This window comes from Hemibagrus wyckioides, linkage group LG20 (genome assembly GCF_019097595.1).
Source record: "Hemibagrus wyckioides isolate EC202008001 linkage group LG20, SWU_Hwy_1.0, whole genome shotgun sequence".
Lineage (NCBI taxonomy): Eukaryota > Metazoa > Chordata > Actinopteri > Siluriformes > Bagridae > Hemibagrus > Hemibagrus wyckioides.
Window position 1 is genome coordinate 4,817,295 of NC_080729.1, and position 27,447 is coordinate 4,844,741.

Genomic DNA, 27,447 nt, shown 5'->3' on the forward strand with positions numbered 1-27,447 from the left:
GCTGTTCGATTAACTCCATTCCGCGCCGCTGTTCGATAAGCGAAGGCCGCGTTCGATTACTCCGCTCCGGGTTTTACGCGCTTCCCGCTCTTTTTTTTTTTTTCTTCCCCCCTCTCGCGAACTCCGGCCCCTCGCGCTCTCTCTATCAGCCTCTCACTCCGTCTCAATATGTCTCAAGATGGCGGCCAATGCGGGATCGATGTTTCAATATTGGAAGCGCTTTGATTTACAGCAACTGCAGGTTAGCCTTTCTCTCACCACTTTGCCTTGCTTTCTCAACACCGTGAGCGCGCGCTCCGGCCCGGGAGCGGTTGTTCGGTGTTTTTCGCGGCTCTTCGCCGCTGTTTTTTTGGACTCGCTCCCTTCTTTTTTTTCCCCGGGACCCTCGTCCTCGCCATTGATTAAAGCGGCTCTTTCTCGCTGATCGGAAATTGATCCTCTTTGTTCGATTCGCATCGATCCAAGAGTCATGGCGCTGCCTCGGGAAGCCGCTCGTTCGGGCTTATAGATAGATATTTATTTTTTAGTCAGCTTCGAGCTCCTTCGAGTGATGATATTCACCTGACGCGGTGGCAACTTTATCCGCTCCCGATGCATGTTTATGATTGTGTTATGGTTGAATTATTTTTTCGGCTAAATGAAGTGCGCTTGTTGCCCCGGCTACGTTGGTGGCGCTGTGGTGACACTTATTAGCTGCACATTGGGCTGCATCCCAAACGGATTCCCACTCCCTATAATCCGTGCACTACACCGGGCACGAAATAACGGCTGGTGCACTCTATCTAGTGCACTGTTTATCTGCTATACAGGTATTTGGGACCGGCCCGGTCGCCAGCTAAGCTAGCTCCTGGGGTTGTCATCCTGAATGGACCTAGAATTTTTTTTTTTAGTGAAAGTTATTCATTAATTTATTTATTTTAAACACCGAATATATGCTGTTATAACACATATTTATTTATTTATTAATCTTCCTCGTGAAAGGTTTTCCCCTTTAAACCAGTCTGCTTAAATAGCTAGCTCGTGAACGTTGAATCGGTTAGCTTCCTAGCTGAAGTGTTTAACCGTAAATAATTTTTTTTTTTTTAGCTCTTTACCTATGTTTGTTCAAGTGTATTGTCGGTAAATAAGTTGGAAATTGGAAATAAACAAGTGGTACTTGTTAGCACGCTAGCCGAGACAGTGTCTCCATTTTTTGTGTGTTTTCTTCCTCAGGTTTTATTGTTACTTTAATTCGGAGTCTGGTGTTAGAAATGATGATGATGATGATATGGTTTCACAAAATTTCCTGAGGATTCAAGGTGAAACTTTTTTCTTCGACTTCTCAAGTGTGTGTGTGTGTGTGTGTGTGTGTGTGTGTGTGTTCAGACTTCTCCGGAGTGAGACGGTGTTTTGCTGATGAATTAAGACTCCGTGTTACCTTGTCATAACAAATCCACTTTAAAGCATCGAGCAGCGTTCATAACGCGCTTGTTCATGCTCATAAAGTGTTTTCGTGCAGATTTAGGAATAAACCTGGAAGTGTATGGAATTCCTGGACACTCTGTTAGACCTGGAAATTTGGCCAAACATAAAGTTTGGTGGGGGGAAAAGTGGCAGTTTTGTGTCTAGGGAGGTTTAGGATGTGTGGAAAAGACGCGGAGTGTTAAATCCGGTGTTTATTCATTTTTCCTCAGCTTCATGAATGAGAAAATAATCATTGGACCAAAATCCTGAAAACCTAAAAACTTAAACCTTTTTTTGCCGTTAAAAAGTGTTTTTATTTCGATATATACTTGTATATAAAAAAATATATATAAATTCGATTATGTGCTTGTATCTAATTAAATAAGAGATAAATATTAGCTAAACTATTCCTTAAACCTTAAAATAAAAAAACGTGTAATATTTCTAAAGTATGTGTTAATATGGATAGTTGAATATAAATGCGTGATATTTATAAAAATTGTGTTATATGGATAGTTTAATATAAATGGGAACGTAGACCGGGATTGGGATCATTTTTTACAATTTTTTTTGGGGGGGGGGGGGGGAGTGCGCCTGGGCTTAAATAATAACGTGTTTATAAATAATTAAAATGTACGAGGCTTTAAATATTAATGATGAATAATCTAAAGAAGAAGCAAGAGATGTGGATTTGTTTTGTGGACCAAATAAAATAAAATGAAGATAATGTATAAAAGTGTGGAATAATAGCTATAATGATTAAGTTTTTTGTTACAAATGAGTAATAGTGTTTATAACTGAGAAAATACGTGACGCACAAATACATTGGGTTTATTTATAATGTATGTAATAAGAAATGTTACGTTTGCTGATTATAGTATATGAATAGAAAGTCAACAGTAATCAGATGCACTCTCTCTCTCTTCTGTCTGTCTGTTTGTCTGTCTGTCTCTCTCTCCCTCTTTCTGCATGTCTCTATTTTACTTTGTCTGCATCTCTCCTTCTGTCTCTCTCTCTCTCCCTCCTTCTCTCTCTCTCTGTTTCTTCTGTCTGTCTGTTTATCTGTTTGTCTCTCTCTCTCTCCCTCTCTCTGCATGTCTCTATTTTACTTTCTGTCTGCATCTCTCCTTCTCTCTCTCTCTCTCTCTCTGTTCCTGCATTGGAAATATCTTCTCTGAAATCTTAAGCGTATAAGTTCCAGTCGTCTTCCCAGCTAATAAAGCATGTTTAACCGAATTCTTCCAGATCCACCGCACGAGCCAGGTTTGCTTCTCGGTGTGTGAACAGTGCAGTTTGAGCCGTTTTAGATGAACAGGTATAACACGTTGTACCTACAGTCGTTAGAGTGCAACGTGTCTGTGTGTGTGTGTTTCCAAACAAGAAGAAATGAGCGTAAAGCTGCCCAACACGTCTAAGTACTGCCGACCGATCCGACCCTAATCCGATTTTGGACGGGTTTCTAACACGTCTGATATCTGACACCGAACGCTAAGGCTAAACGATCTCACCGTAAACAGAAAGACAAGAGCAAAGTGAACCAGCGTGCTTTAAAAATGTTGTAATCCATGTCATTTCCGGAAGAACTGAATCACGTTAACAGAAAGAGTAAAAGTTCTCTCTCTCTCTCTCTCTCTCTCTCTCTCTCTATTCTGAGATCTATCAGAGTTGCTTATTTGCCTGTGGTGTGTTGTATATGTTCTCTGTACATGATTTGTTTAAGCACGTCATTGTCTAAAAATTGCGTGAGAAGTTGTGGAAAGTTTCACACGTAGATCCAGCCGAAGCCTGTAATGGTACCGTAACCATACTTCGCTCTTAAGTCATGACTGATGGCGGCGACGTCGCACAAATTCTCAGCTTACAGATCCCGTGTAGCTGTTTATGTGTCTCTCACTGAGAGGGAAAAAAAAGGAAAAAACACACATTTGGAGCACTTTTTACCTCCCGCAGCTTTCCTTCTGCATACATATGAATATTTATCATGATTGATATTCAAATATGTTAACAAGCTGGAAATTATTATTTATTGTGTGCAGCGATCTCTGATGCTCCTGATGAACGCCGAGGTGGAGGTTCAGTAGAGGTTTTGTGCGTGATGTATCCCGAGTACTGCTGAATTCGTTGTTCTGATTGGTCAGAAGGTGTTGATTACCTGTAGCTCTGACAGTAGAGTAGCTGCGAGGTTTATAGGAACATCCTGGTTTCAGCTTGTAATCGTTTCTATAGCATTTGTGTTCGAGGTTTGGAAGGAGTCTCCGGCGTCAGAGGTGAAGACTGGCTGTTCGTATCTAAGGGGGAACAGGAACTTGATGTGGGTTGTGATGAGAAATGGATAAAATGTGCAGCTCTTTTAATAAACAAAATGATGTATATAAATAAATATCACACTTTGGGTAATCGAAAACTTCTTGGTGATATTTGATTAGTTTCCTATACGTGCACACCGTTGCTTATACGGCAATGTGGCGAGAAACCTCGCATCCGCAGCGCCGAGGTGTCCGTGAATGATCGACACGTCCTTCGTCGCCGCTCCCCTCCGATTCCGGCTGCTTTACAGAATCCTGTAATCAATCACGCACGTTATACTTTTCATTCTTTTCACTTAACCGGGGCAAATTTGTTTCCAATCATGCTCTCTGAGAGACGGCCCGCCAACACACAGCCACGTCATGAAATATGCATGGCGCGCGTTTGCCCCTCGGTAATTATTGCGAAGGCCTATCAAAAGCTATTAGCCGAGACAGTGAATCTCAGGCCGGCGGGTACGTCTGGAGGATAGGAACCAGCCGGAGCTGAACACTCGCTGTCTATTATTGATGACAACTTATTTACTTTGCCTCCCACAGAATGGCTCTTGGAGGGCTGCCATTTGAGCTGAATCCTGAACCACAGTGTAGAGTACTCTGTCTTGTCATGTCATTTTATAATCCTTCTCTCTCTCTCTCTCTCTCTCTCTCTTTCTTGCTCTTGGGCTGCTTTTTTTTTTTTTTTTTTTCTTTTTTACAATCGATCTTAAAAACAAAGATGTCCTCACTCGCGATCTGACTCTCTGGATTACGTGTTATTGTTATTATTATTATTATTTTTAATGCATTCAGGTAAGAAAAGCACTTTAAATGTGGTGCATATGTTAAAACAGCCTCCATACATGTTATGGTCATGTGACCTTCAGTCTGTCTGAATCAGTAAGGTGTACATGTCACACACACACACACACACACACTTGGCATACATCACGCCGCTCCCATACTCAGAGATCACTTATCCCGTCAGAACCGATCGTAATTACCTCGCAAGTCCTACGGCAACGTTACTTAACAGACACGTGTCTGGGAATCTCATCCTGTCAGATCAGCGCTTTAGAGCTTTTGTCTCGATTTGAGAAACGCCATGTAGCCACTCATGATGATTCATTACTTTCATTACTTAATGATGTATAAGCTGTTCACACAGACAGCCTGTAACATTGCTGTTGATCACGCGTTGCGTGATTTTTATTTATTTATTTTTCGGGGTTGCTTCTTTCTGCTAAAGTGGAACAATGTAAATAAAAGTTCTGCCAATTCACTGAAAGGGAAAGGACGCACTTGCATGCATGCATGCGTGCGCCTTGGTTTTGTGGACCAATCAGAAACGAGAGGGTGGGGCTAAAACGAGCAGAAGAAAAATCCTGGTTTTGTTTCTCTCTCCGTTTTTAAAAAAAAACGTGATCATAGATGAAGAGAAAATCAACAAGCCTTGCTGGATATTTGAGGCGATTAATCTGAGAAAATGACGAGTTTTGGTAAGCGGCCGGTCGTGTAGCTCTCAGCCGGGAGGTGTACAAGGTACAAAATCTTAACCCGGGATGTTCGTTCCATATGGAAACAGGTTGTTTTGCTGGATGGGTTCGAGGGATTGCTGGTTTCGAGATTGGAACCGCTTTCCACTCACGTCCAGAGCCACCAGGCTGCCGGCGTCGCCGCTGCGATAGACGTCACCCGAGGTCGGCGAGGTCACGCGGAGTTTCTCAGATGTGGCGACTTCATTTCGGTTCCCTTCATCTGAGAGCCGTCGGGGCCCGGCGTCTCTCTGCACTCCACCGCACTTTGATGGAGCTGCAAATAAAGCAGCTGTCTGTAAAAAACAGAGAGAGAGAAAAAAGAAAAAGCGAGCGCTTCCAGGGAGGCTTTTCTCCACGCCGCTCTTTCAATCCCGTAACACAAAGCTTCTGTTCCAGCCTCCAACCGAAGAGTTCTCTTTGTAAAAAGTGACCTCGGTTTCGTCCGACGCATCTGTCCGTCCGTCTGTCCGTCCAGTGCCAGTGTCCATGCCGCATTCCGTCAGGGGGTTTGTACCCCGAGTCGAATACTCAGACACTGCCATCAGGGATCGTCTGCTTCTTGCAGAAAGCCTGAGGTTTATGAGCCATGTTTAAACGCTTTATAATCCGCCGAGCCATTGATTGTGCACAGATGGGACTGATTCACAGGATTTATAAGATATTCTCTTTCCCCCCTTTTACCGTTTTTTTTTTTTCCTCCCTTTTTTCGGATACTTGTAGTGAACACAAAGTTTCCATGTGAAAATGTCAGCAGATTTATCTACTCTGCTCTGGATCTCTGGAAAAAACGATGTTTGGCAGATGGTTCCTTTCAGACCATGTCATGTGTTTACATCTCCGTAGTCTTGCTAGCATTGATTATTTCGAGCACGTATTTTTTCTTCTTCTCGTATTTATATAACGTTATAGACACCAATCTGATCATATCTGTAGAAAAATATACACAAAAATACCCAAGATGATTATTTACATTTTATACACCATCACCTGTGGAAAAACTCTGAATTAGTCATTTTATTTTTTATTTTATTATTATATTATTATTATTATATTATTTATATTTTATTTGTTTGTTTATTTTTTTAATAATTTCAGTAATAAATAAATATATATTTTTCTAAAAAATTATTTATGTGGTTATTTGTTTGTAATTATTTGATTTGATTTGATTTGATTTTATGACTCCTCCTGCGCTAGTGTTGTGTTTGTCCACTTAAACACTCTCATCAGCAGATATGCCCCGCCTCCTGGTGCGGGTGTGTCTTGCTCTCCTCATTAGCATGAAACGCAGGTCTTCTCGAACACTTGTTTCCTCTAAGACACTTCAGGTAACAGACACGCACCGTACGGCCTCGCGAGCCGCCATTTTGGGTCAGTGTGTATATTCAAAGTATTAGCGTCATTACAGTTAGCTTGCTGTAAAGAAAAGTTAATTGTTTTTGCGCCGGCGTCTGTGTAAGTGGCCTGGAAGAGCGCTGACTGTTCAGAAGTTATTTTTAACAGGCGTCAGAGAGAGAGAGAGAGAGAGAGAGAGAGAGAGACGTCCAAATTTCCAAAACGGAACGGGGACGAAGTGCGGTGTCTCTCCGACATGATAAATTGGTTCTTTAAGTGGATGAAGGAAGGACTAATGGGATCTAAAGGTTGATAAATGACACTTCCTGTCTGTGCTTGTCTTTGATGGCTTTTATAAACCAAAGTAAATTTCCTTAAAAACTACAAGTTGACTCTCTCTCTCTCTACTTCTTCCTAGCTCTCTTTCTCTAGCTCTCTCTCATTCACTGTCTTTCTCTCTCTCTCTAGCGCTCTCTCTTTCTCTCTCTCTGTTTCTTTCTCTCTCTCTCTCTCTCTCTGTTTATTTCTTCCTAGCTCCCTCTCTAGCTCTTTCTCATTCACTCACTCACTCTCTCTCTCTCTCTCTCTCCATTTCTTCCTATCTCCCTCTCAAGCTGTCTCTCATTCACTGTCTCTCTCTAGTTCTCTCTATCTTTCTCTCTCACTTTCTGTTTCATTCTTTCTTTCTCTCTCTCCCTCTCTCTCTCTCCATCCCTCCCTCCTTCTCGCCTGCGTTCTCAGCTCCATCACAGGTTTTCAATAGCGAGTGTGAAAAAGGTCAAGGATGTGGTAAGAGCTCAGATTTCTGTATTAAACATCCACACAATCACGGACAAACAACCCAATCCTGACTTTGTTGTACACGACCGTACGAGCACTCGCATCGGCGAGAACGTCTTTACAGGCCGAGTGCAGATACGCCGGAGATCTCCGGGCTCTCAGCCCGCACCTCGGCCAGTCTGCGGTCATCCCCAAGAGGACGGGGGTTATATTTACGAGCTGGAGTTTCAGCAGGCGGATGATATTTTTGTCCCTCTGTTGCTACACAGCGTGCGGTTCTGACGGGGTTGCGTCATGCATCTCACACTCTTTCTGAGCGCTGCACAGTGAAAAAACACAGACTTGTCCTCCACTTGCAGATTGCTCTCGTCTAAATATGTTTTTTTTGGTGTGTAATCTAGTTTGCATTTCTCCACATGAAAAGTTTCATGTCTTGTAAAAAATCCCACTTGATGCTTGCGTGACATGAATCCAAGCAATCTGTGCTCTGAAAATATTAGCTACTTCCTGCAATGCGTGTAAGCTGGTGATTAAATGCTGTCTGAAATAGAGAGCGTGTGGAGCGTCAGCAGGTGTAGGTGCTGAGATTTACACACACACACACACACACACACACACACTCGGGAACGTACAGACAAACTGTCACACATTAGCACTTCACTTCAGCGAGCACTGAGACGTGTCCTTTCTGCAAGATCGACGGATATAAGTTCTTCCGGTCTATTTATTTATTTTTTTTTATTGTTTAAGTGTCTGAAATATTTCTACTTTTTTTTATTTATTTATTTATTTATTTCACGTGCACTGGTACAGGGTTAATTCTTTTGTTCTCCAGATTAATAATAATAATAAAAACCTCTAGCAGTGATGGTTTCGTTCATGTATCCGTTCCGTATCGAGAACAGCACTGGCTAAACACCGTTCGGAGTGTGTTCAGATTCTCAACTTAAAAACCCAGCCTGCATATCTGAAAAATAGTCTGCCCGCTTAATATCCACTTCAGGTCTATTTATTGTCAGTTTTATTTAGCCCTGATGCCTCCCCCGAGCCTCCTTGAAGTGATGCATAGACGTTCCATTGACTCACTGGATCCACTGAGTGCATCCGTCCCCGCAGCGATGGCAGACATTTGGAGCGTGTTGGCCTTATGTGCCGTATTTCCTCCTCCTCCTTCTGTTTTTTTTTTTCTTCCTTCCCTTCTTTTTTTTCCTTCCTCTCCTCCTTTCTGTTCCCCTTCTTCTTCTTCTCGCTGTGGCGTTCCAAACACCTGAGGCTGAGTCATCCCGTTCTAAATGCAGGGGGAGTCATCAAGTGGATGAATAAACCGGCTGCCTCGTCTCAGACTTTGACTAAATATAGAACAGTCTCGAGTGCAGAAACCCGTCCTGACATTTGTCTGAGCCCTCAGCCACCTCCGTTCCTCTCAGACTCCTAGGTTTTTGAAGCAGAGAAGGCCCGGCGCTTCCGTGAGGACAGGTTAATAAGTCCAGACGGACGACGCGTCTGCTTAACTCGGCTTAGAGACGTCTGCAGAGGTTACGTGTGCGTGGCCAATCATAAATCCATTAGCTAGCTAGGCCGAGTGGAAATGCTTATCGCGTTTTTGTTACCTGGAAACCACCGACGTAGCTGTGTAACGTTACATGGTGCGTCCCAAATCGTATACTTGCCCAATATTCTACTCCAGTCCATAGAAATGGAACGTTGCACACTTCGTGTGCTCAAAACTCGCAGCTTTGCTTACGTAGCAGAAAAGGGGCGGGGCTACCAAGCACTACACAACAAATTTCGCAAAACAATTCTGCCAAAGCAGTGAAGTGCGTTCGATGTCATTTGTCATCGACTGGAAAATGGTGTAGACTTCCAGTTAGTAAAATTCATTAGTGTTGCATTTGCTACATGCAAATGACCTGACACTGAGTGTGTTCATTGCTAGCTAGCTAGTTTATCAGTGTTCTGTTCAATAGTAACAAGCTAGCTAGCGTAACTGCCGCACCGAAGAGTGTTAAGTTGAAAAATAGCTAACGTAGTAAACAACACAATTTATAAAATCTGCTTTTAGCTCGGACACAAAGTTTGTAAACGTCATAGTTTCCTCAAACTCCGCCCATTGATTTGACAGGAAGCCTGTTTGCTAACGAGATCTCCGTTATGAGGAGATTGCACCGCCGTAAGAGCGCGAGGAGGAAAGATTCTGCCCCGCTAAGCAGAAAGTTCAACTCCCAGCAGTTACCCAGATCCACGAGCAAGCACCTTAACAATCCGCAGTTCATCTGTATCAGATCGTCCTCGTCTACTGCGTGAACGAGGCGCCGTCTGCCAGGTTTTGACAAATCCCCCTTTATTTCACCTCTTCGCTTTGTGTTCTGACCACCACGGGCGGGTCACACTCTGCTGAACACCGTCGGCCCAATTACCAGACTTTGAGCCGCGGCCAACAGGTTTTTGAAAACACTTACTCGAGCAGTTAGGAGCGGCGGAGGTCAGTTTTTCCGAGTTCTCCCCTTTCTCCGCTCTCTTCACTACATTTCCTCTCCTAATAGGTGTGTAAGTCGAGTCAGCTGTTACAGGTGACGGGGTCGTTCCCAACTTCTTTTTTCCTTTCCCCCTCCTTTCATTAAAACCAGCTTTTCTTCCTTTCCTGGGCGAAACACTATAGTTTGTCGTCGGCGGGTTTGTTTTGGCCGAGCCGAGGCGTTAATTTGAAGCTGGCTCTCTCGTAAAGAAATCAAAGTCAGAGCCGATCGGCGCTGGCCGACATTTTTGCGGCCTTGTCGGGCGCATTTTGTTGAAGAGAATAGCAAATGACACGCAGCAGCGATGTGTTCTTTTCCTGCTTCTGTGCAGCTGTTGCAACATCTGGAAGTGGTTGAGGGGAGAAAATGCTTGAAAATACATTTGGAGCTACAAGTGGAAAACAGTTCCAACAGAATCGCCCCCCCCCCTCTCCTCTCTTCTTCTCTTCTCCCTCTCTCTCTCTCTCTCTCTCTCTCTCCATCTTCTCCTTTTCCGTTCCCTCTCAAAGCACATAGGTCTAAATTAAGTCAGGACCTCAGCCTCGTCGGGCCTCCAGCCTGTGGCGTTGCTGCTCAGGTATTGAATTATGATCCCGACGTCTGCTAATAGTTCACGTGGTGAATTAGAGCGCTGGCTCTCCTCAGGGTCTGGCTCCCTGAATAAGATAACATGTGACATGTAACGTGTATCCCGCAGGCCGCGATCGCCACGTTAATTACTCCAACACATTTAACACACAACTCTATCAGAGGATGACATCAGGAACAGAAAACATTCAGTTTCGTTCATCTGGAGTCAGGTTCCTTATGTACAAACCAACAGAGTGAGTAAACAATGTGTTTCGACTTAGCTGTGAAAGAAGAGCGGTTATGGAACAACAGAGTTTAAAAGATATAAACGTTATAAGATTCTAATGTGTATATATATATTTTTTTTATTGATCCTTTTTAGACGACTTCTTTCTGGCTGGACAATTCAGAAGAAAGAAATTTTTTCTTGGTACGTAGCTGTGTTTGTGTAGACGTGTCACGGTAATGCGACACGCCTCCATGCCGGAACACTCGGTTGGCGGATTTTTACTAGCTGCAGTTTTTTTAGCATGCACGTGTGACTTTTCCGAATCCGGAACATGCAGGTGTGTGGGAATGCTGACCAAAATAAAGTCAGAAAGTTTGGACAATACCAAGAATACATCATCTGCGCAAGTGGAGAAACATATTGAGAGAAAATGAACACGCTAGCCAAACGAAATGTGGCTGAAATGAGAGAAAGTTTCCCTAAGACTTCTAAAGTTCTAAACTAGCTCGGCGTATGTGACAGTAGATCTCACTATGTGACAGGAGATCGGCATACGTGAAGGCAGATCACCGTTACGTGAAAGTAGATCGGCGTACCTGAAAGCAGATCTCTGTATGTGAAAGCAGATCACTGTACATGAAAGATCACTGTATGTGAACCTCGATCGGCGTACATGAAAAAAGATCGCTGTACGTAAGGTAGTTCGGCGTATGTGAAAGTAGATCACCGTATGTGAAAGTACACCATCATACACAAAAGCACATCATCATATGTGAAAGTAGATCACTGTACGTTAATGTAGATCACCGTACGTGAAATTGGATCACTGTATATGAAAGTACGTCATACACAAAAGTAGATCACTGTACATGAAAGTAGATCACTGTACTTAAAAGTAGATCACCGTATGTGAAAGTACATCATCGTACGTGAAAGTAGATCACTGTATGTGAAAGTAGCTCAGTCAGTTGTTCTTTCTGTTGTTGTTGTTTTTGTTATTAAAATCAGTTTCCAGGCAACGCAAACACGAGAGTTGGGCAGCACACCGCAGCTTTTACCTACCTGGTGGGCTCGCTAATAAATTTATGACTTGAGGCATTAAAATTTAAGATGGAGTTTAGATTTTTAGCACATAGGAAACGTGGGGCTCATGGGGGAAGAGGGTACAGAGAGCAAGAGCACATGGACGTGTAGATCTGCATCTGTTTTGATGTTTCCTGTTAAATACAGTCTCGACTTCCTCCCCACCCCTCTCCTGCGCCCCTCGTGCTGCCTCGCAGCTAGCGAGGCGTATCCGTAGCCGAGAAGACGACCCGCTCTTATCACTGCTCGGCTTTATTAATACCCACCGAACGCCCAACAGACAGGATGAGAGATTTCTCCTCTTCCCTTTTTGCTTCACCCACAGAAATTTAAAAAATAAAAAGCGTTAGTGCTCTCTACCTAAATGTCCACTCTTCATTTCTGAGTGAATGAGGCCAAGGCCATCTCTGCTGTTTTTTATTTTTTTTCCTTGCATTTGCCGCTTTTTCCCCCTCCCTTCTCCCTTCTGCCTGCTCCCCCGCCTTTTTCCGGGCCTCATTCTTAATTCAGTGTGGGGAATAAGAGTGCGCAGTGTGCTCTTATTGATTTGTGTTTTAAAGGCGAGTCTGTGGGGGCGTTAAATGTTTTAGGGGGCGGAAGGCTGCTTTATTGGGTGGCTTTCACTCGCACGTCATGTTTAATTAGAGCGTCGCAGCCTGTCGGAGTCCTGGCCGTCTGGAAACAGTGCAAGATGGTAACGGGTGGAGAGATCTCCCCTCCCCTTAGTCGGGATGGTGAAGCCAGGGAAGAGTTGGGAGGTTGTGCTGCATTAAGCGTTCGTTCCTCTGGCACTTCAGTGGCTTTCTGGAGCTCCTGGGATTCAAATTTCCGGTCAGTTCATGAACACTTCTCAACGGACAGCTGGATTATTAGATGTTAAACTGTATCCATCTAAACGATCTGATATTAAGAGTAAGCTTCTGTCAGTGATTTATCCCGGTCAGGGTCCCGTTGGATTTAGTGACTATCCCGGGAAGGCTGTGCCTGAGGTTGGAATACATGCTAAATGTCCTTCATGAGACGCTACACACACACACACACACACACACACACACAGAGAGATCTCAGTTTAATGTAGACAATCAACATGTTTTTGGGATGTGGGAGGAAACCAGACAACCCTGAAGAAACCCACATGGGGCTGGGTGATGATGATAATAATAATAATAATAATAATAATAATAATAATGTAAGTTGCTTTTTTTTATTAAATAGTGTTTTATTAATACTCTTATTAATACACTTTAGTTTTAAAGATTTTTTTTAGAAATATTTATCTACTTTTTAAATATAGAAGTAGAAGTAAAGAAGTAGATTGATTTATTAGTGTTTATTTCTAAAAATAAAATAGAATTTGTATTTTTCATACAAAATTTGTCAAAATAATATTAAAGATTTGCATAATAATAATATTGTAAGTTGCTGTTCTTTTTATTATATAGTGTTTTAGTAATTAAAAAATATTTTATCACAAGCTAACAAGCATTCATTACAAATTTTATGCACGTTTTTAATTTTTTAGTTAAAATATTTATTTTTAGAAATAATTGTATACCTTTTGAATATAAGAAATAAATTGATTTATTATTTCTAAAACTAAATTCATTTTTCTATTTGTCAAAATACTACTATTAAAGATTTTTATAGTAATAAAAATAGTTATAAATTGATTATTTTCTATTAATTATTTTTATTACATAGGTTTTTATTAATAAAGTTTATTTTCTATTACAAGATAAATTAAGCAGTCTTATTACAAATAATATTTAAATTTTCTAAATTTAAATATTTAAAATTAAGATTTATTTATTTTTTTTAGAAATATTTTTATTAATTTACTTTTTAAATAATAAATTGATTTAGTAGTTTGCTTATTTCTAAAAATAAATTAAAATTTCTATTTTTATTTGTCAAAATAATAATATTAAAGATTAGCATAATAATAATAATAATAATAATAATAATAATAATAATAATAAATAACCCATGCCTTCCAGTTGCTTTCTGTTATAGCACTGAGAAACTGTGCATGTGTGTGTGTGTTTGTGTTGTCGTGTGTGATCACGTGACCCTCATCCCATGCTGAGACACACCGTCTCCTCGGCATCTGCATTTACGATGAATCATGTTTGCACAGGGCCGAGGCGAAGACACTCAGCACAGTGACAGCAGCCAATCCCTTCCCGTCCCTGCCAGGTCCCGCTGCTGCTCCTGCCACGCCAGCCAGCGCTAGAAAATGTTTCTTACCCCCCCTTAAAAGCAAAAAAACACCCTTGATCCTTTTTACAGCGAGTCCTTTTGTCCATTGTGTGCTTTTTCTTTTTTTTTTTTGTTTAAGTTTATCGTCCATAAAGTCTCCGAAGCACACAAGGTCATTTGATTTCTGTTTGATTTCCAGCCTTGGAACACAATCCGCCCTTTATCAGCTACTTTGCATGGAAGAACAGTTACTTGAAATGTTTACGTAAAGCACAGGAGCATTAAGTGGTGAACGGCTTTTGAGAGCTCGTTCTTCAGATAAAATCCCCAGCCACGTGAGCGAAGGGGAAGGGAAGGGAAGAAGAAGAAGAAGAAGAAAGGAGGGAAAAAAACTACGGCTAACGAGATCCAGTAGTTCTAAGGCGACTCCGGTTTGCATGAGAATGGGATCGGTCCTATGCAAAACACCGTTTTACCTGTCCTCTCAGTCTGGCTGCTCGGCCCTCTTCTCCGTGTGTGTGTGTGTGTGTGTGTGTGTGAGAGAGAGAACTCGTTCAGTGAAAGAGCCTCTCTGACACAACACACAGCCTCCTCATCTTTGTAGCCGAACAGAGCTCCATTCACGGGCTCCCTGAATGAGCAGCATATCTCGCCACAAGACGCTCACAAAGACTCCGATTTCGTTCCTTTGCCGTTTAACCTTCGCTTTCTGAGCGCTCTCATTCTCCTCTCTGTGAAATCATCAAGGTTAATGACTGCCAGCTCTTCACAGACGACGGCCTCGCCGCCACGAAGCCCAGGGAACCTTGTTATTCAGGAGCTCTCCTACTAGCTCAGACACTTTTTCAAGGCCAATTCGATCCCAGTGCTCTCGTGTCTCTTTCTCTCTCTCACTCTCTCTCTCCCCCTCTCTCTCTCTCTCTCTCTCTCTCTCTCTCGCTCTACTTTTGCTAATAACAGACAAACCATTTCCATGCCACACAACACACCGGGTTTAATTACAGCATTCGTATCTTCCTTGTTTAAATGTACAGCCTCGCACAGTCCTTCTTTCTTCCTGCTTTCTTTTTTCCATCACTATCTCCGGCAGCTGTTTTTCCTGTTACTCCACCGGGAAAACAAGAGATTTGCTGCTTGTAGTAGCGTGTGACAGCTGCTGGATTCATCATACTAATTCTAAACTCCATCTTTTTCATTATCTTTAGGTTCACCGCCAAAACACACCCCCTTCCCTAAAACACCCCCCCCCCATCTTCCACCGAGGATCTAGTGAAACTTGTAAAGCTAGTCCAAAAGTACTAGTTAGGGTCGGGCGTTATGATGCAATATTCAAAGACGTTTCTATTGTACACAAAGTTTGCTAACATAATTTCGGCAAAAATAAATACGTTGTATTTTAACAGTAACTATAAAAAACTGTGTTTAAATTTAAGAAAAAATATATTTAATATCCATGTAATAATAAAGAATTTAAAAACGAAGGAGAATTCAACAAGTTCTGGTAATTTTTTTTAATGGTTATGTATTTACACTAAAATTATTATAAACGATTTAATAGTAAAAGCTTTCAAACCGAATCAAGTGTTTTAAAAAATGAGGAAAAATATATATATTTAAGTTTGAAAAAGATTTCACGATATATATCAGACAGGTATATCACGATATTGTATAATATTTTATTGCAATTTTATTGCTGATATTTAAGTAAAAAAGATTCCCAAGCGCTGGAATCGTCCTCCGAATGTGTTGGTGGTATTAGGATGTTACATAAAAGGGAAAAATAAACATGAAGCAATAAAAAAATAAAAATATAAAAAACATACAGGTTCTACAAGAAGAAGCTGAAAATTAATTAAATAAATAAGTAAATAAATAGAAAAACAGAGGTTTTAAAGTATGTTGTAATCTGCAACAAATAGGTAAAATGTTCTAAAAAGTTTTATTTATTTATTTATTATATTTTTATTTATTTATTTTTGGAAAAATGTTTCTGAAAAAATTCTACTCCGCTAAATCCGACTGTTTGAGAAACACAGACTTTTTCCTATTTCAATAGTTTTAATAACTGAGGCTATTTGTCTGCTCCTTGGTGTTGTATTCCCACCGTCGGGTCTCAGCGTCACGTACTAAACTAAAAAAGCCTCCATGCGTAATTCTAGACTAGCAGGAATGTAAAGATCTGTAATGTGTACACTTCAGGAATTTCCTTTATGTAATTTAGTCAGATTTCTTTTCTGATTAAACAAAAGTCGTGCGGGTTTAAATGCCGGCTAGTTAAATGCCACGTGTTGGACTGCACCATGTTCAAACGGCTCATATTAATCACGCAATTATACTCTCAAACTCGAAACGTCCGATTTAATTAGATGTTCATCATCATAACGGCGCTGAGTAGACACAAACCGGTGCTTGGGACTAGCAGGGGGCTTATAGGCTAACGCTTGATATTGTTCTTTATTTAAAGGACTGCTTCTACAATCTCAGCACGTTTTCCTAAGCCATGCTGGTTGAAAATATATTAAGATAAGGCTTGATATCTATCATTAAATAGTATTGTTTAGTACTAGTATGAGGATTTGAGCCCGAGTATCCTCGGCCCTCCTCACCGGTGTCCAGACGTCCAGTCCCTTCCATTTAGCAGCATTTTCCTTCATCATTTCTTGCTGTAATATTTGTGAACTGGACACTAGACTTGAGAGTGGAGAAGAAACTGCACATGATCGTGCTAGAACAATCCTGGAGAGGATGGAATGCATATAAAATATTTTCTTCACACTTTATTGCCTCTCCTTTGCATGCCTTGCTTTATATGCCGTTATTGCTTCTTTTGTTTATACGCCAACTTCTTTCCTCCTCAATAAAGCGCACAAACTTTTTTTTTTTTTTTTTTCCCTAAGTAGTCCAAGGACAAATTTTTTACCCCAGTTCTGACGCTGAAACCGTGAGTATCGGCAGTTATTGATTAGGAGGCTGCTCTCTGTTGGTATAGTAGCTTGGGTAGCTACTCAGTATCTCGCGTGTCTCCGCTAGATCTCAGCTTTGCTCTTCAGGAATCCTACCACGGATGGCTTTAGCATTCAAGCATTAAATCTCTCGGCAAAGCTTTCCTTTCTGCTCTTGCGTCCCACAGGAACCCTCTTAGTTCCAGCATTTCTGTCCAGGTTTATTTTTCCAGAACAAGGATAGAACCGTTTTGTACTTAGGAGTGAGACTGTTCACATTTGTACCATTTAGATGTGGTAGCTTAGTGGTGAAGGTGCTGGGATACTGATCGGAAGGTTGTGAGTTTGATTCCCAGGTCCACCATGCTGCCACTGCTGGGCCTTTGAGCAAGGCTCTTAATGCTCAGTTGCATGAAATATGAGATCAAAATGTAAGTCGCTCTGGATAAGGGCGTCTGCCGAGCAATGTGAATGTACGAGATTAGAGCACATCATTTGAAGACAATTTCAGAGTCAAACACCGATTTGAAACACAACGTCCAGACCACAGAGTAACAGCCTGGTCAGTGGCCATGGTAGATTGACGCCGTTTTTGAAGGAAACAGCAGGGTGTTTCATTTGGTCAGGAGGCCAAAACAACATTTTCACAAATATTCAGGCCCTTCGCATTGCTCTCTAGTAGGTTTCCTGACCAATTTACCATTAAGGCCCTTGTCCATGCTTGTCAGTCCTTCTTATCCGAAATAACGTGAAGTCTTCAAAGTGCTTGCGCCTCAAACCCCTTTATGGTGATTCCAGTTTTTATGTTTCATGTTAACCATCTCGGGCCACTATGCGCCTGCCATGACGGTCTTTATAGGCTTTCTAATGCCTTTCTAAGCGATGTCAGTCAGGGAGGTAAGCACAGACACTTGGCTGAACTTGAGCTCAGCTCGTTGTGGTTATTAATAGTGACCTGAACTTTCAGGAGCCCCAGAAAATGAGCTCCAGATGTGAGCAAGTGGGAATCTGTGTGAACTTGAGCAGCTCCAGTAGAGAGAAAGGAAAGATTGATGTCCTTTTTCTTCTTCTCTAAAGGGTGACCCTGAAAGGAGGTGGGGTTGGAGTGTGTGTGTGGGGGGGGTTGTTCAGAGGGAGGTAAGATGGTCTCATTGGTTAGAGGGTTTGCTTTTCTTTCCTCCTTCAGCTCCCTTCCCCCTTTGCTTTAACGGTTTGTCTGCGTTTGTTGTGGCAGTACTCGGTGGTTCCTGACAGTGATGTAGTACGTATCCTCTTGTGTTTTTTGTTTAGGAAAGCTGACTTTTAGCTGTTGAATTGATTTAGATGGTGTAATTAAATTGCAGAGCTTTAGCCGATTGATGGAGCTTTTTTGTAAAATCCTACAAATGATGCCCAGTACAGTTTTGTTGTAGGTGTTAAAGCAACTCTGGAATTGCTCTTGCAGAGCTTCCTCCTCTTTTTTTTTTTTGGAGCACGTTGACAGTTAACGTGACAGGTGCTTTTCAGGAGAACATTTTATCAACTCATCAGATGCTTCACGGTGACGCTCCTCGGCTCGAGGTGACGGTCGACCTGGGCTCAGAACGTACAACGTGACTACAAACACACAGGATCTCGTTATGCTGCATATCTGTTCACGTTCAAAAAATGTTCATGTTGTGCTTTCATTTATTTCGATCTGGCAGGTGTATAGCACACCCCAAACACTGTTAGCTGCACTTCAGCAAACCGTCAGGCTAGCTTCCTGTTTCAAAAGGAAGTGCGTCAGCATACGGAATCAGCAGACGACCGTCGAGCACATCATAGAGACTTTTTTACGATTGTTGTTATCCGTAACTGATTGTAAAGCGTGATTCATTTGATTCATTTTATGGTGGAACTTTTCATTTTGTTGCTCACTTATCCATCCATCATGTCCATGACATGACATTGAACCTTTCTCATATTTCATTTCAGAATTCATTTAAAAGAAAATAATCATCTAGAATGTTGTTGAATTGCAGGGTCTGTAGTTTAAGGTGACTGTATAGTTGTAATGATTATATAATAAGCATTTCTTTACCGGTGACGTCAACAGGAGTAAAACCGCTCTGGTGTTTTGTCAACAGTTCTTTTGTTTGCCCATAGACGTCTTAAATTCCCATTAAAACTGTAATTAACAGCTGGCCATACTGGCTCCGAAACGACCCTTTATGTAATTCAACCTTCTCTCTATGGCAGTGAAATTAAGGCACTTTACAGACAAGTCAATATTCAACATTCTATTTTAGTTATTGATCTCAAACTAGTGATGCAAGAGTCAGAGGTATGTTTGAAGCCTGGGAGCCTTCCCAATTTGGTCATTAGGCAATTCCCGTCCACTCTGCTATCACAGCTACCATCCAGGAAGGTGAAGGCTATCATCTGATTCCTCCAAGACACGTAAAGCCAGTTATCAACTGCTTTGTTATATAGAAGAGGAAGCTGCTTTCCAGCCTTTTCCACATTCACGAGCTGACAGAAGCCTGCAAGTGCCTCGTCTTTGTCCGACTGACCAAGGAATCACGTCTGACCGTATATGGCTGTATAAGGCTCCTGATTCTAGTGACTCTTCGGTTGCAACACTTGGGAATGTAGAATTGAAGAGTTTATATATGAGACACAATCAAATCAAGTCATATCTCATGACAGAAATTGGACATTACATGGTTTGAGTGTGGAGGAGGTGGACGACTCTAGGCAGAACAATGGGAAGACAAACTGAGTATCACTGGGGGGGTGGGGGGGGGTTAGTTGGTTGTTGTTATAGAACTAAACAGAAGAGGTTTAGAAGAGCATTCTGTGTTCTTTCGGTTGCTCCCTGTACGGGGTCGCCACAGTGGATCATTTGGCCCGCTTGTTTCGATTTGGCACCGGTTTTACGCCTGATGCAACCCTCCGATTTAATTCGGGATTGGGACCGGCACTGAGAGTTAACTCTTCAGTGGCAGGGTTAGCACCCTGCCTGGGAATCAAACCCGGGCCATGGCAATGAGAGTGTGGGATCCTGCAGCTGGACCTCCAGGAGGCCAAGAGATGCATCTTCTCTTGTCTGTGGTGTAGTAGTGCCCAGCTCCTGGGGAAGTACATCTTAATGGCCTAGTTCTAGGTGCCAGGGCTACCAGTCTCCCCAGTATCTGGTAATTCTCTCATCTCGAATGTTTGCTTCCTAAACTATTGCTGCTTCTTTCTCATCAGCAGATTGTCTGAGAAAATATGTTTACAAGCCAGAACCCCACCATTCTTCTGTGGGTTCTTTTGCCACACAATGACATCATTCAGTTGCCTTGCTTTTTGGCAACAATCGGGCCATAATAACCAGCGGGACGGCCCTCGTCTAGACGGGCATTCTCTGGGCAAAACGGTGAGAGAGAGGCTACGGTGTAATTCTGTCACAGGCCAGTTGTGCTGCTTGTTAATGAGTAGACTGGCGCTGACCTGTGCCCCTTTGCCCAGTCCGAATGCCCACAGTCCAGCTGGCACCCAGCCACAGCTCTTCACAGAGTTCTTCCCTAAGTTCCTCATTGTTCTCAGGCAGTCAGTCGGCAAGCCGCAACACGTTAGCCTGACAAATCAGAATTTGCTCGAGGAAGCCGATCTATTGTAGAACATGTTTTGTTTCAGGACCTTTGGCCAAAAGAACAGCTGTATGGGGGCTCTTTCGTCATCAGACGCTCATTGGTCGTCATGTGCCTGGACACGCACCAGCAACTCACTTGTTACTAGATGTTTTGTTGTCCCCAAATCTGTTTTGTCTACAGTTTTTATCTGTTACGGACCAGCTTTGAAAAAAAATATATATATATATGTATTGTAGAGCGGTTTTTTCTGGTGTCCTTGTTTTGTATCTGCAGTCCAAAAGCCTGTGAGGAGACGTAAAATTGGTGGAATTGCCATGGTAACCATAATACTGTAGCTGTCCATAAAACACTGTGTAAATGTAAAAATGAGTCAAACAGAGAAGGAAGGTCGTAAAAGTGCCAGAGTTTCGCAGTTCAGGAATGCATTTGCTCTGTGCCTACACTGATTGTTCGGGAGAGCGAGAGAAAGAGAGAGAGAGACTCTTGATCTTCTTCTGCTTTCCTCCCGAGCGTTTATCGTTCCGCTGTCTAAAACTCCCATTACCTTGACAGTGATGTCCTTTGATGTTTATACAAATAACGAAAAATGACGTTGTAGGATACTAAACCGTCCTATCTCATGTTCTGTTTTCTTTGGCTCCCTTCTTCAGGTCTAATCTTACTTTCTCAGGAGCAGGCGTCAGTGCTCGGGTACGAACAGGGTGCCGGTTTCTGATTCTAAAAAAGAAAAAAAGGATCTCAAGTATTTCACGAAGATAAATCTCGCGTGGGAGAATAAGGACCCGGGAAAAAAACACACCAACGATGGTGTGCGTTTTTCATAAAAGTGTTCCTGTGGAGGACTGAGTGTTAGCTTGGTTACATTGTGGTGGCTACGTATCAGGAACGCTTCAGATCGGTTTGGACGTTTAAATATAGACGCCCCAAGGGTTTTTATTTTTATTTTTTTGTTTTTATTTAAAGCTAGGATTTAAATGGAAGGCATAAATCCAAAGTGGATTAGAAATAAAATGTAGAATTGTTTCTGGTGATGATTTCCAGACACAGCAACTTATGATCGATTCGCTCGGATAAGCGATAGCTATAAATCTACATAAACCTTATTTTAATAGTTCTTCTGAAGTTATGGCTACGACATGTTTATAAGCTCAACATTGTTTCTATTAATTCTGCATCTAATACCGTAGCACTGTTACAACACCAGAGGTCACAGTCTGCACTAGCCAAAGCTCCGGATCACAAGGACCGACGCTCGTTATAGGCTACATGGCTCCGTAGTTACATTATAACGGATAAAAAGAGTTCGTTAGTAGATTAGATACGGCTGTAATAGGAGGTGAAAGAGGCTACAGAAGTCGGGCATTTTAGTCGACTTTGGAGCTCTGATTAAAGTTGCCGACTTTTTAGAGACATTGTTTATTCAATTAGATGTTTGATGTACTGAAGATACGTTGAAGCTGTAGTACAATTACGGTGGCTGAGTAGCACAAAACAAAATAACAAATCCAAAAACACAAGGACAATTCAGACAAAGCAGAAAGGATGGGTATAGTTTGCGAATGGAATTCTTACTGCTGATTGGACGAGACATCGGTCACTCAGGATATACAGGAAGTCCAGCAGGCTGCAGCAGTAGAAAGTGGATTGGTGTGTGTATGAACACAGCTCTGCTCTTATAACGCTCCTTACATCCTTTAATCTGGAATAGTTTGGTCTTCGAAACATACCTGTGTTCTTCAGGTGTGTTTTTAGAGATCACAAACTAATCTTTACGCCATGATACGCTATCAGTATATCCAAAATCACGCCATGTGAACGTCCTTTCTCGAAGTAGAAGTTTTATAAATATAAATCTGTTTATTTACTTTAAAAGATTTAAAGTTGCACTATCAATATAAAAATGGTTTAAAGTGAACGCAGAACTCCACACATGTACAAGAAATAAAGTTAGATACACAATTTCCTGCTTCCCATACATCCTGAGTGACAGATGTCTCGTCCAATCAGAGGTAAGGATTCCATTCGCAAAACTTTTCCGCTATGTCTTAATATTCTTTGTGTTTTCGGATTTTTTTTTTTTTTTTTTTTTTGCACTTCTCGGTCACCGTATACAATAATTTGTCTAAAATATTGAAACTAAGTTTATGTATTTAAACTACATTTACTGTTTATTTATTTAGTTGTATTACAAGTGAATCATGAAGCCAGTGAATCAAACCGAATTACGACTCGTGTCGTTCCAATACAAATGAACTTTTAAGCAGTTTCTTTTTTTCCACCTCATCTCTGTAAAAGGAAAATACAACGTAATCCTTCCAAAACACGTCCTCCAAGTCTGACGAGGGAATCCATGGCATGGACACGGGTAATAACTGTACCCTATCTCCAAATGTAGCTACACTAGTATTTAATCAACTTTTGTTCAGCTAAACCTAGACAAAATGCAAGATATATATATACATATATACGATTTTTTTAATTGAAATGTGTTTAGTGTCTTTATCTCCCAGCTCGCAGGCCTCCTCCGTCTTCTCCGAGGTGAAAGATACAGAAGTCGGAGTGTTGAGATAAACCCTTTATTAAATGACCGCAGTCGCCGCCGTACTCCAGGCTTTTTTCTACCCCCCCTCTTCTTCTTCTTCTTCTTCTTCTTCTTCTTCTTCTTCTTCTTCACACCAAGTGTAATGGCTGCTCGCCTTTAACGACACAAATCGGCCATTGTCTCCACTGGAGTGCCAGCGTGTAATTACATAAAAAGTGGGACTCGGCTCCAGTGAATGGAGTTCCGTGGAATTCCATCAATAACCCGGCCTTCCCTCCCCAGCTGCACTAAAAAGCCGTCGCTGATGTTTCTCTTGTTGTGGAAACAAAGCCGTACACAATGGAGTGTTGTTGCAACGTTGCGTGTTACTCCGTGCATGCTACCATGTGATTTCAGTTGCAGCGGGAGGAGGAGGACGAGGAGGAGGAGGGAGCAAGGCCAAGTAGGTTCTTCTACTAAGCACCATAGAGTTGAACTGTGGTAGAAACACAACGTTCGGGTATAAATAGAAAAAACGAAAAATCATTATCAAAAAAAAAAAAAAAAGAAAGCATGTCCTCCTTTCGAGGAAAAACAAAAACGAAGGATATGGGAAAGCAGTGACCGGTTAACGAGGCTTGGCTGATATCCTGCCCGTAATAAATACTTAAAACCCTCCCGGGCCGATCGCGCGGCGAGATTTCTACATTATTAACGTAACGAGAGGTGAGGCGCTCCAGAAAGACGAGACAAAAAGACTTTCTGTAGCTTTTTCCTTTCATCACAGAGAGGCCCACACAGGGTGGGCACGCCTTACAAGATCAACCCAGAACTTCAAAAGGCGTCAGAGTCAGCGTCGGCTGACGAGTCCTCCTGAATCATAACTGTTGGAGATGAGCTCCGGCCAAGGGGAATCACTCGCAGCTTTCCTTTGAAGCTTGCTTACTTTGCGAAATTTTAACCCCGACGCTTGATTGCGGAGTTCATGGCGCATCAGGTGTTGTATAGGATATGATAAATACCACAGAAATATAATTAAAGACTTTGTAGAAGTGATATAACTGGAGTTTGGTTGTGTCCATATTCAGCATTGAGCACTGATCTTTGTCATGTTCCCCTCCATAGTGGTGCTTCATATGAAGCTCATGAGAACGATTTAAAGATTTGTAGTGTTTTAGAAATATTTCTGTTTTTATCTAGCGTGCTAGCGGCAATATATTCATAGAAAACTTCCAAAAAAGACAAATCTTTAAAGTAAACGCTGATATCAAACCCATTTCTGCTCTCTGAGACGCCCTAAGACAAGTGCTTGTTCATCATCTCAGATTTGAGCTTCATCCAGTAAAATTCTGCGTACAGTTATCCAACAGAGGGGAAAAACACACGTCTAAAACACACCCAAAGCCAACAGGGTCATTTTCTATCAGACTCCGACTTTTCTACCAATCGAAAACGTCCAATAAGTACCGTCCCTGAATCCATTTTTCTCTCTCGGATGAAGTCAATATCACTTTCGTATAGTGGAAAACTTCCTCACTCGCACTGGAGACTCCTTCCACGCATGTTACAACGCGGACATTTTCTCTCCGGATGACTTCATGAAATTGTAGATCTGTGTATAATTACCTAGCATGTCTACCGCTATAAGTCCCTGTCAGCGTGATGTTGCCGTGGAAACTGTTTTTTAACGTCTTTTAAAAGAAAGAGTGTGTTTGTCAAAATGACCCAGAGCGAATGGAACACGCAGCAGAACTTTCCCCACAGCGAGAGCCTCGCATATCCTCAGTCGGAGTGCGTAGCCACCTCGCGTCCCGCTCGGAATACTTTTATTAGCCGTCTCCAGCTGAGCGGCGTTATTAATGGACGTTAGTTCATACCAGGCTTTATTGCTGGTGCAGCGCTTTAAACCCTCGCAGGCATTTCCCACCGCCTCACTGTCCCAGATAACTGGAGCGGCAGCATCGGCGAGCGTGTCCGTGTAGCTCTGCCCATGGTACAACCACGCTTTAAGAGCTTCCAAGATGGCGGATCTACCTCGAGCCCACACGCTTCCTATACATCCTTTCATAACGGATCCATCCCCTTTTTTTTTTTTTTGCTTTTTTTTTTTTTTTTGCTCTTGGCCTTTCCCACGCTCATGGGGAAAAAATGTTTTTGTTTATTCCTTATTTATTCTTTAAATCAGTTCTCACACATGCCTGCTAGCACGTGTGCACATTCAAGGCGTGATTAGCCAGATGAAATGTTCGCCTCAGACATGCAATGGGAATCTTTCTTCCTTTCGTCTCTCTTTGAGAAAGTCGCGTTAGATTTTTTCCTCAGCACCCGATTTGGCTTTATTGTTTACGCTGCTTTCTCCATAAAGTTGACCACTTCGCCTGATCCGCCACCATGTGCTCAGAACGATCCCACGCTTCTTTTTTTTTTTTTTCGCTCCTATACAACATCTGGATGCTATTAATCCCAGAAGTCTGCTGTCTCGTGCTCCCTGCGTCCATTTTTTCCCTCCTTTTTTTTTATTTTAAAAGGCTGGTATTGCCGCGTTCGCCTCCTAATCTCCTTTTAGAGGCCCAGATTGCATTCCTGCGAGGGTGTAGACATTAATTCTGAGATGAGAGTCATGATTCTTCTCAGGCCTGGTTTTCTGGAGGAGAAAAAAAGAAAAACATGGAATGGGGGATGTATATAGCTTATCATACCTGAAAACATTTCTCTACCCATTGATCCTATCGCAAATCTCTATCCTCGCCGTTCGGCTCGGTAAATCTGAGGATGAAGAATTTTCTGCCGTTGCTGTGGAATCACTCATTTCGTAGCAGAACCGCAACGTTTAGCACGTGCTACCCTCGCGATGGTGGAGAAAAAATGTTATTTAATGTTTTTACTATGATATTAGAAGCCGTATTAAAGAAGACATCTCTTCTTTTTTTTTTTGACCTTTTCCGTACGTCAATCACGAACAGAAAGGCTTTTCACGTGGCTCCATCACTTCACTCCATATTTATGAAGCTAAACGACGATCCCGATAATCGAATATCTAGCGCAGATTCCCTCCAGGTCCGTTCTCTCGGCTTCTCTCATTTTAATGAGCGTTGAGAGTTTAGGGACTCATGGGGTGGGGGGAAAAAAGGCCTCATATCAAAAGTGGCTCTTAACCTTCCACTCGATTGGAGGAGTCGTTCTCATCAAGAGAATCTCGCACATCTCGTTCCCATTCCCGGACGTCAGACACGTCCCGATCTCCGGAGCCCGGTTTCAGGTGAGAGGCAGAACCTCGGAAAAGCGCTGGCGGATACCTCGGGTCACCTTGTAACGAGCCGGAGCCATTCCAGCAAAGTTGAGCAAAAAAAATAGGTCACGCCTGCTGCTTTTTTACGCCGAGGAAAGGCCTGTCAGGGAATCATCCGCAGATGAAACTCAGGAAAAAAAAAAACAACAACAACAAAACAAAAAAAGTCTCTCACCTGGAAAATAAAGCGGATCGATAGCGAGCGTCAGCGCTAAAGGCTGACTTTAATCCACACTTTGCCGGAGTCTTGTTCTCTGAACCTTGACAGCTCTCGTGTTGGATATGGATCTGTTATGGAGGGGAAGAAAGAAGGGGGAGGAAATGTTTACGTATACGATCAGTCAGAGGCTGTCAGGCTGTTTGTCTTGATGTGTTTTTTTTTTTTTTTGAAACGGCTATTATTCTGGAACTTTCTAAAGCCAGGAATTGTAGCGCAGGTAGAAATGCCTTGTCACGTCCATTTAAAACCCTGTTCTGTAGAAATGAAGCTGAAAGAAATATCACTTCCTACTTTATTCGTCCGCTCGTGAGCGCACACTTCGTTAACCGAAGCGTGTTTAGCTCCGCCCACTTGGTGCGATCACTTTATATCGCACTTGAGGAAAAACCTTGAAAAATAGAATAAAATGAAACAAAAAAAATAAAAAATCGCTTCAGTGGTGTCAGCGATGCACTTGCAAACATGCATTGTAATTTTTTTTGTTTTGTTTTTTAATCCTAGTGACATGCAGTGCAAACTTCAGCTAGCTTCTGCCTCGTGATCGACCACGGAGGAGAGAATTTTGGTTACACCAAAAAAAACAAAAAACCAACCCACGCTGCACTGTGGTTTCATATCCGAGACGCTGCGAGATAAAAAAAAAAAAATGTCGTCTTTTGTGGTGTTTGTGGCGTGTGCCATGGCACACTGAACTCGTCCCTCAGTATCCTGCGTCCCCCACGTCGCCGATCATGGTACGGTCGGAAGCGCTAGCTGTTATCAGTCGGGTCGTACTAAGCAAGCAGAAACGGGGGAGCGAATCCCACAGAGCGCACCTCAGTCAGGAAGCATTTAAAAAAAAGAGTGATATTCGAGAGCCGTAGGCGGCTCTACGCGGTAGACAGCGCCTTCGGCTTCG

The 27,447-nt window shown here is 42.2% G+C and overlaps 1 protein-coding gene across 5 annotated transcripts in view; it reads left to right on the forward strand.

Moving 5' to 3' along the window:
• Positions 1-109: 109 nt before the first annotated feature.
• cux1b (cut-like homeobox 1b) overlaps positions 110-27,447 on the forward strand; it is a 173,142-nt gene continuing 145,804 nt past the window's right edge. For all 5 annotated transcript variants that reach the window (XM_058418559.1, XM_058418555.1, XM_058418557.1 and 2 more), the window contains exon 1: positions 110-241. In XM_058418559.1, coding sequence (XP_058274542.1) covers positions 179-241 — 63 coding nt within the window. In that variant the 5' untranslated portion in view covers positions 110-178. The remainder of the gene's footprint in view (positions 242-27,447) is intronic.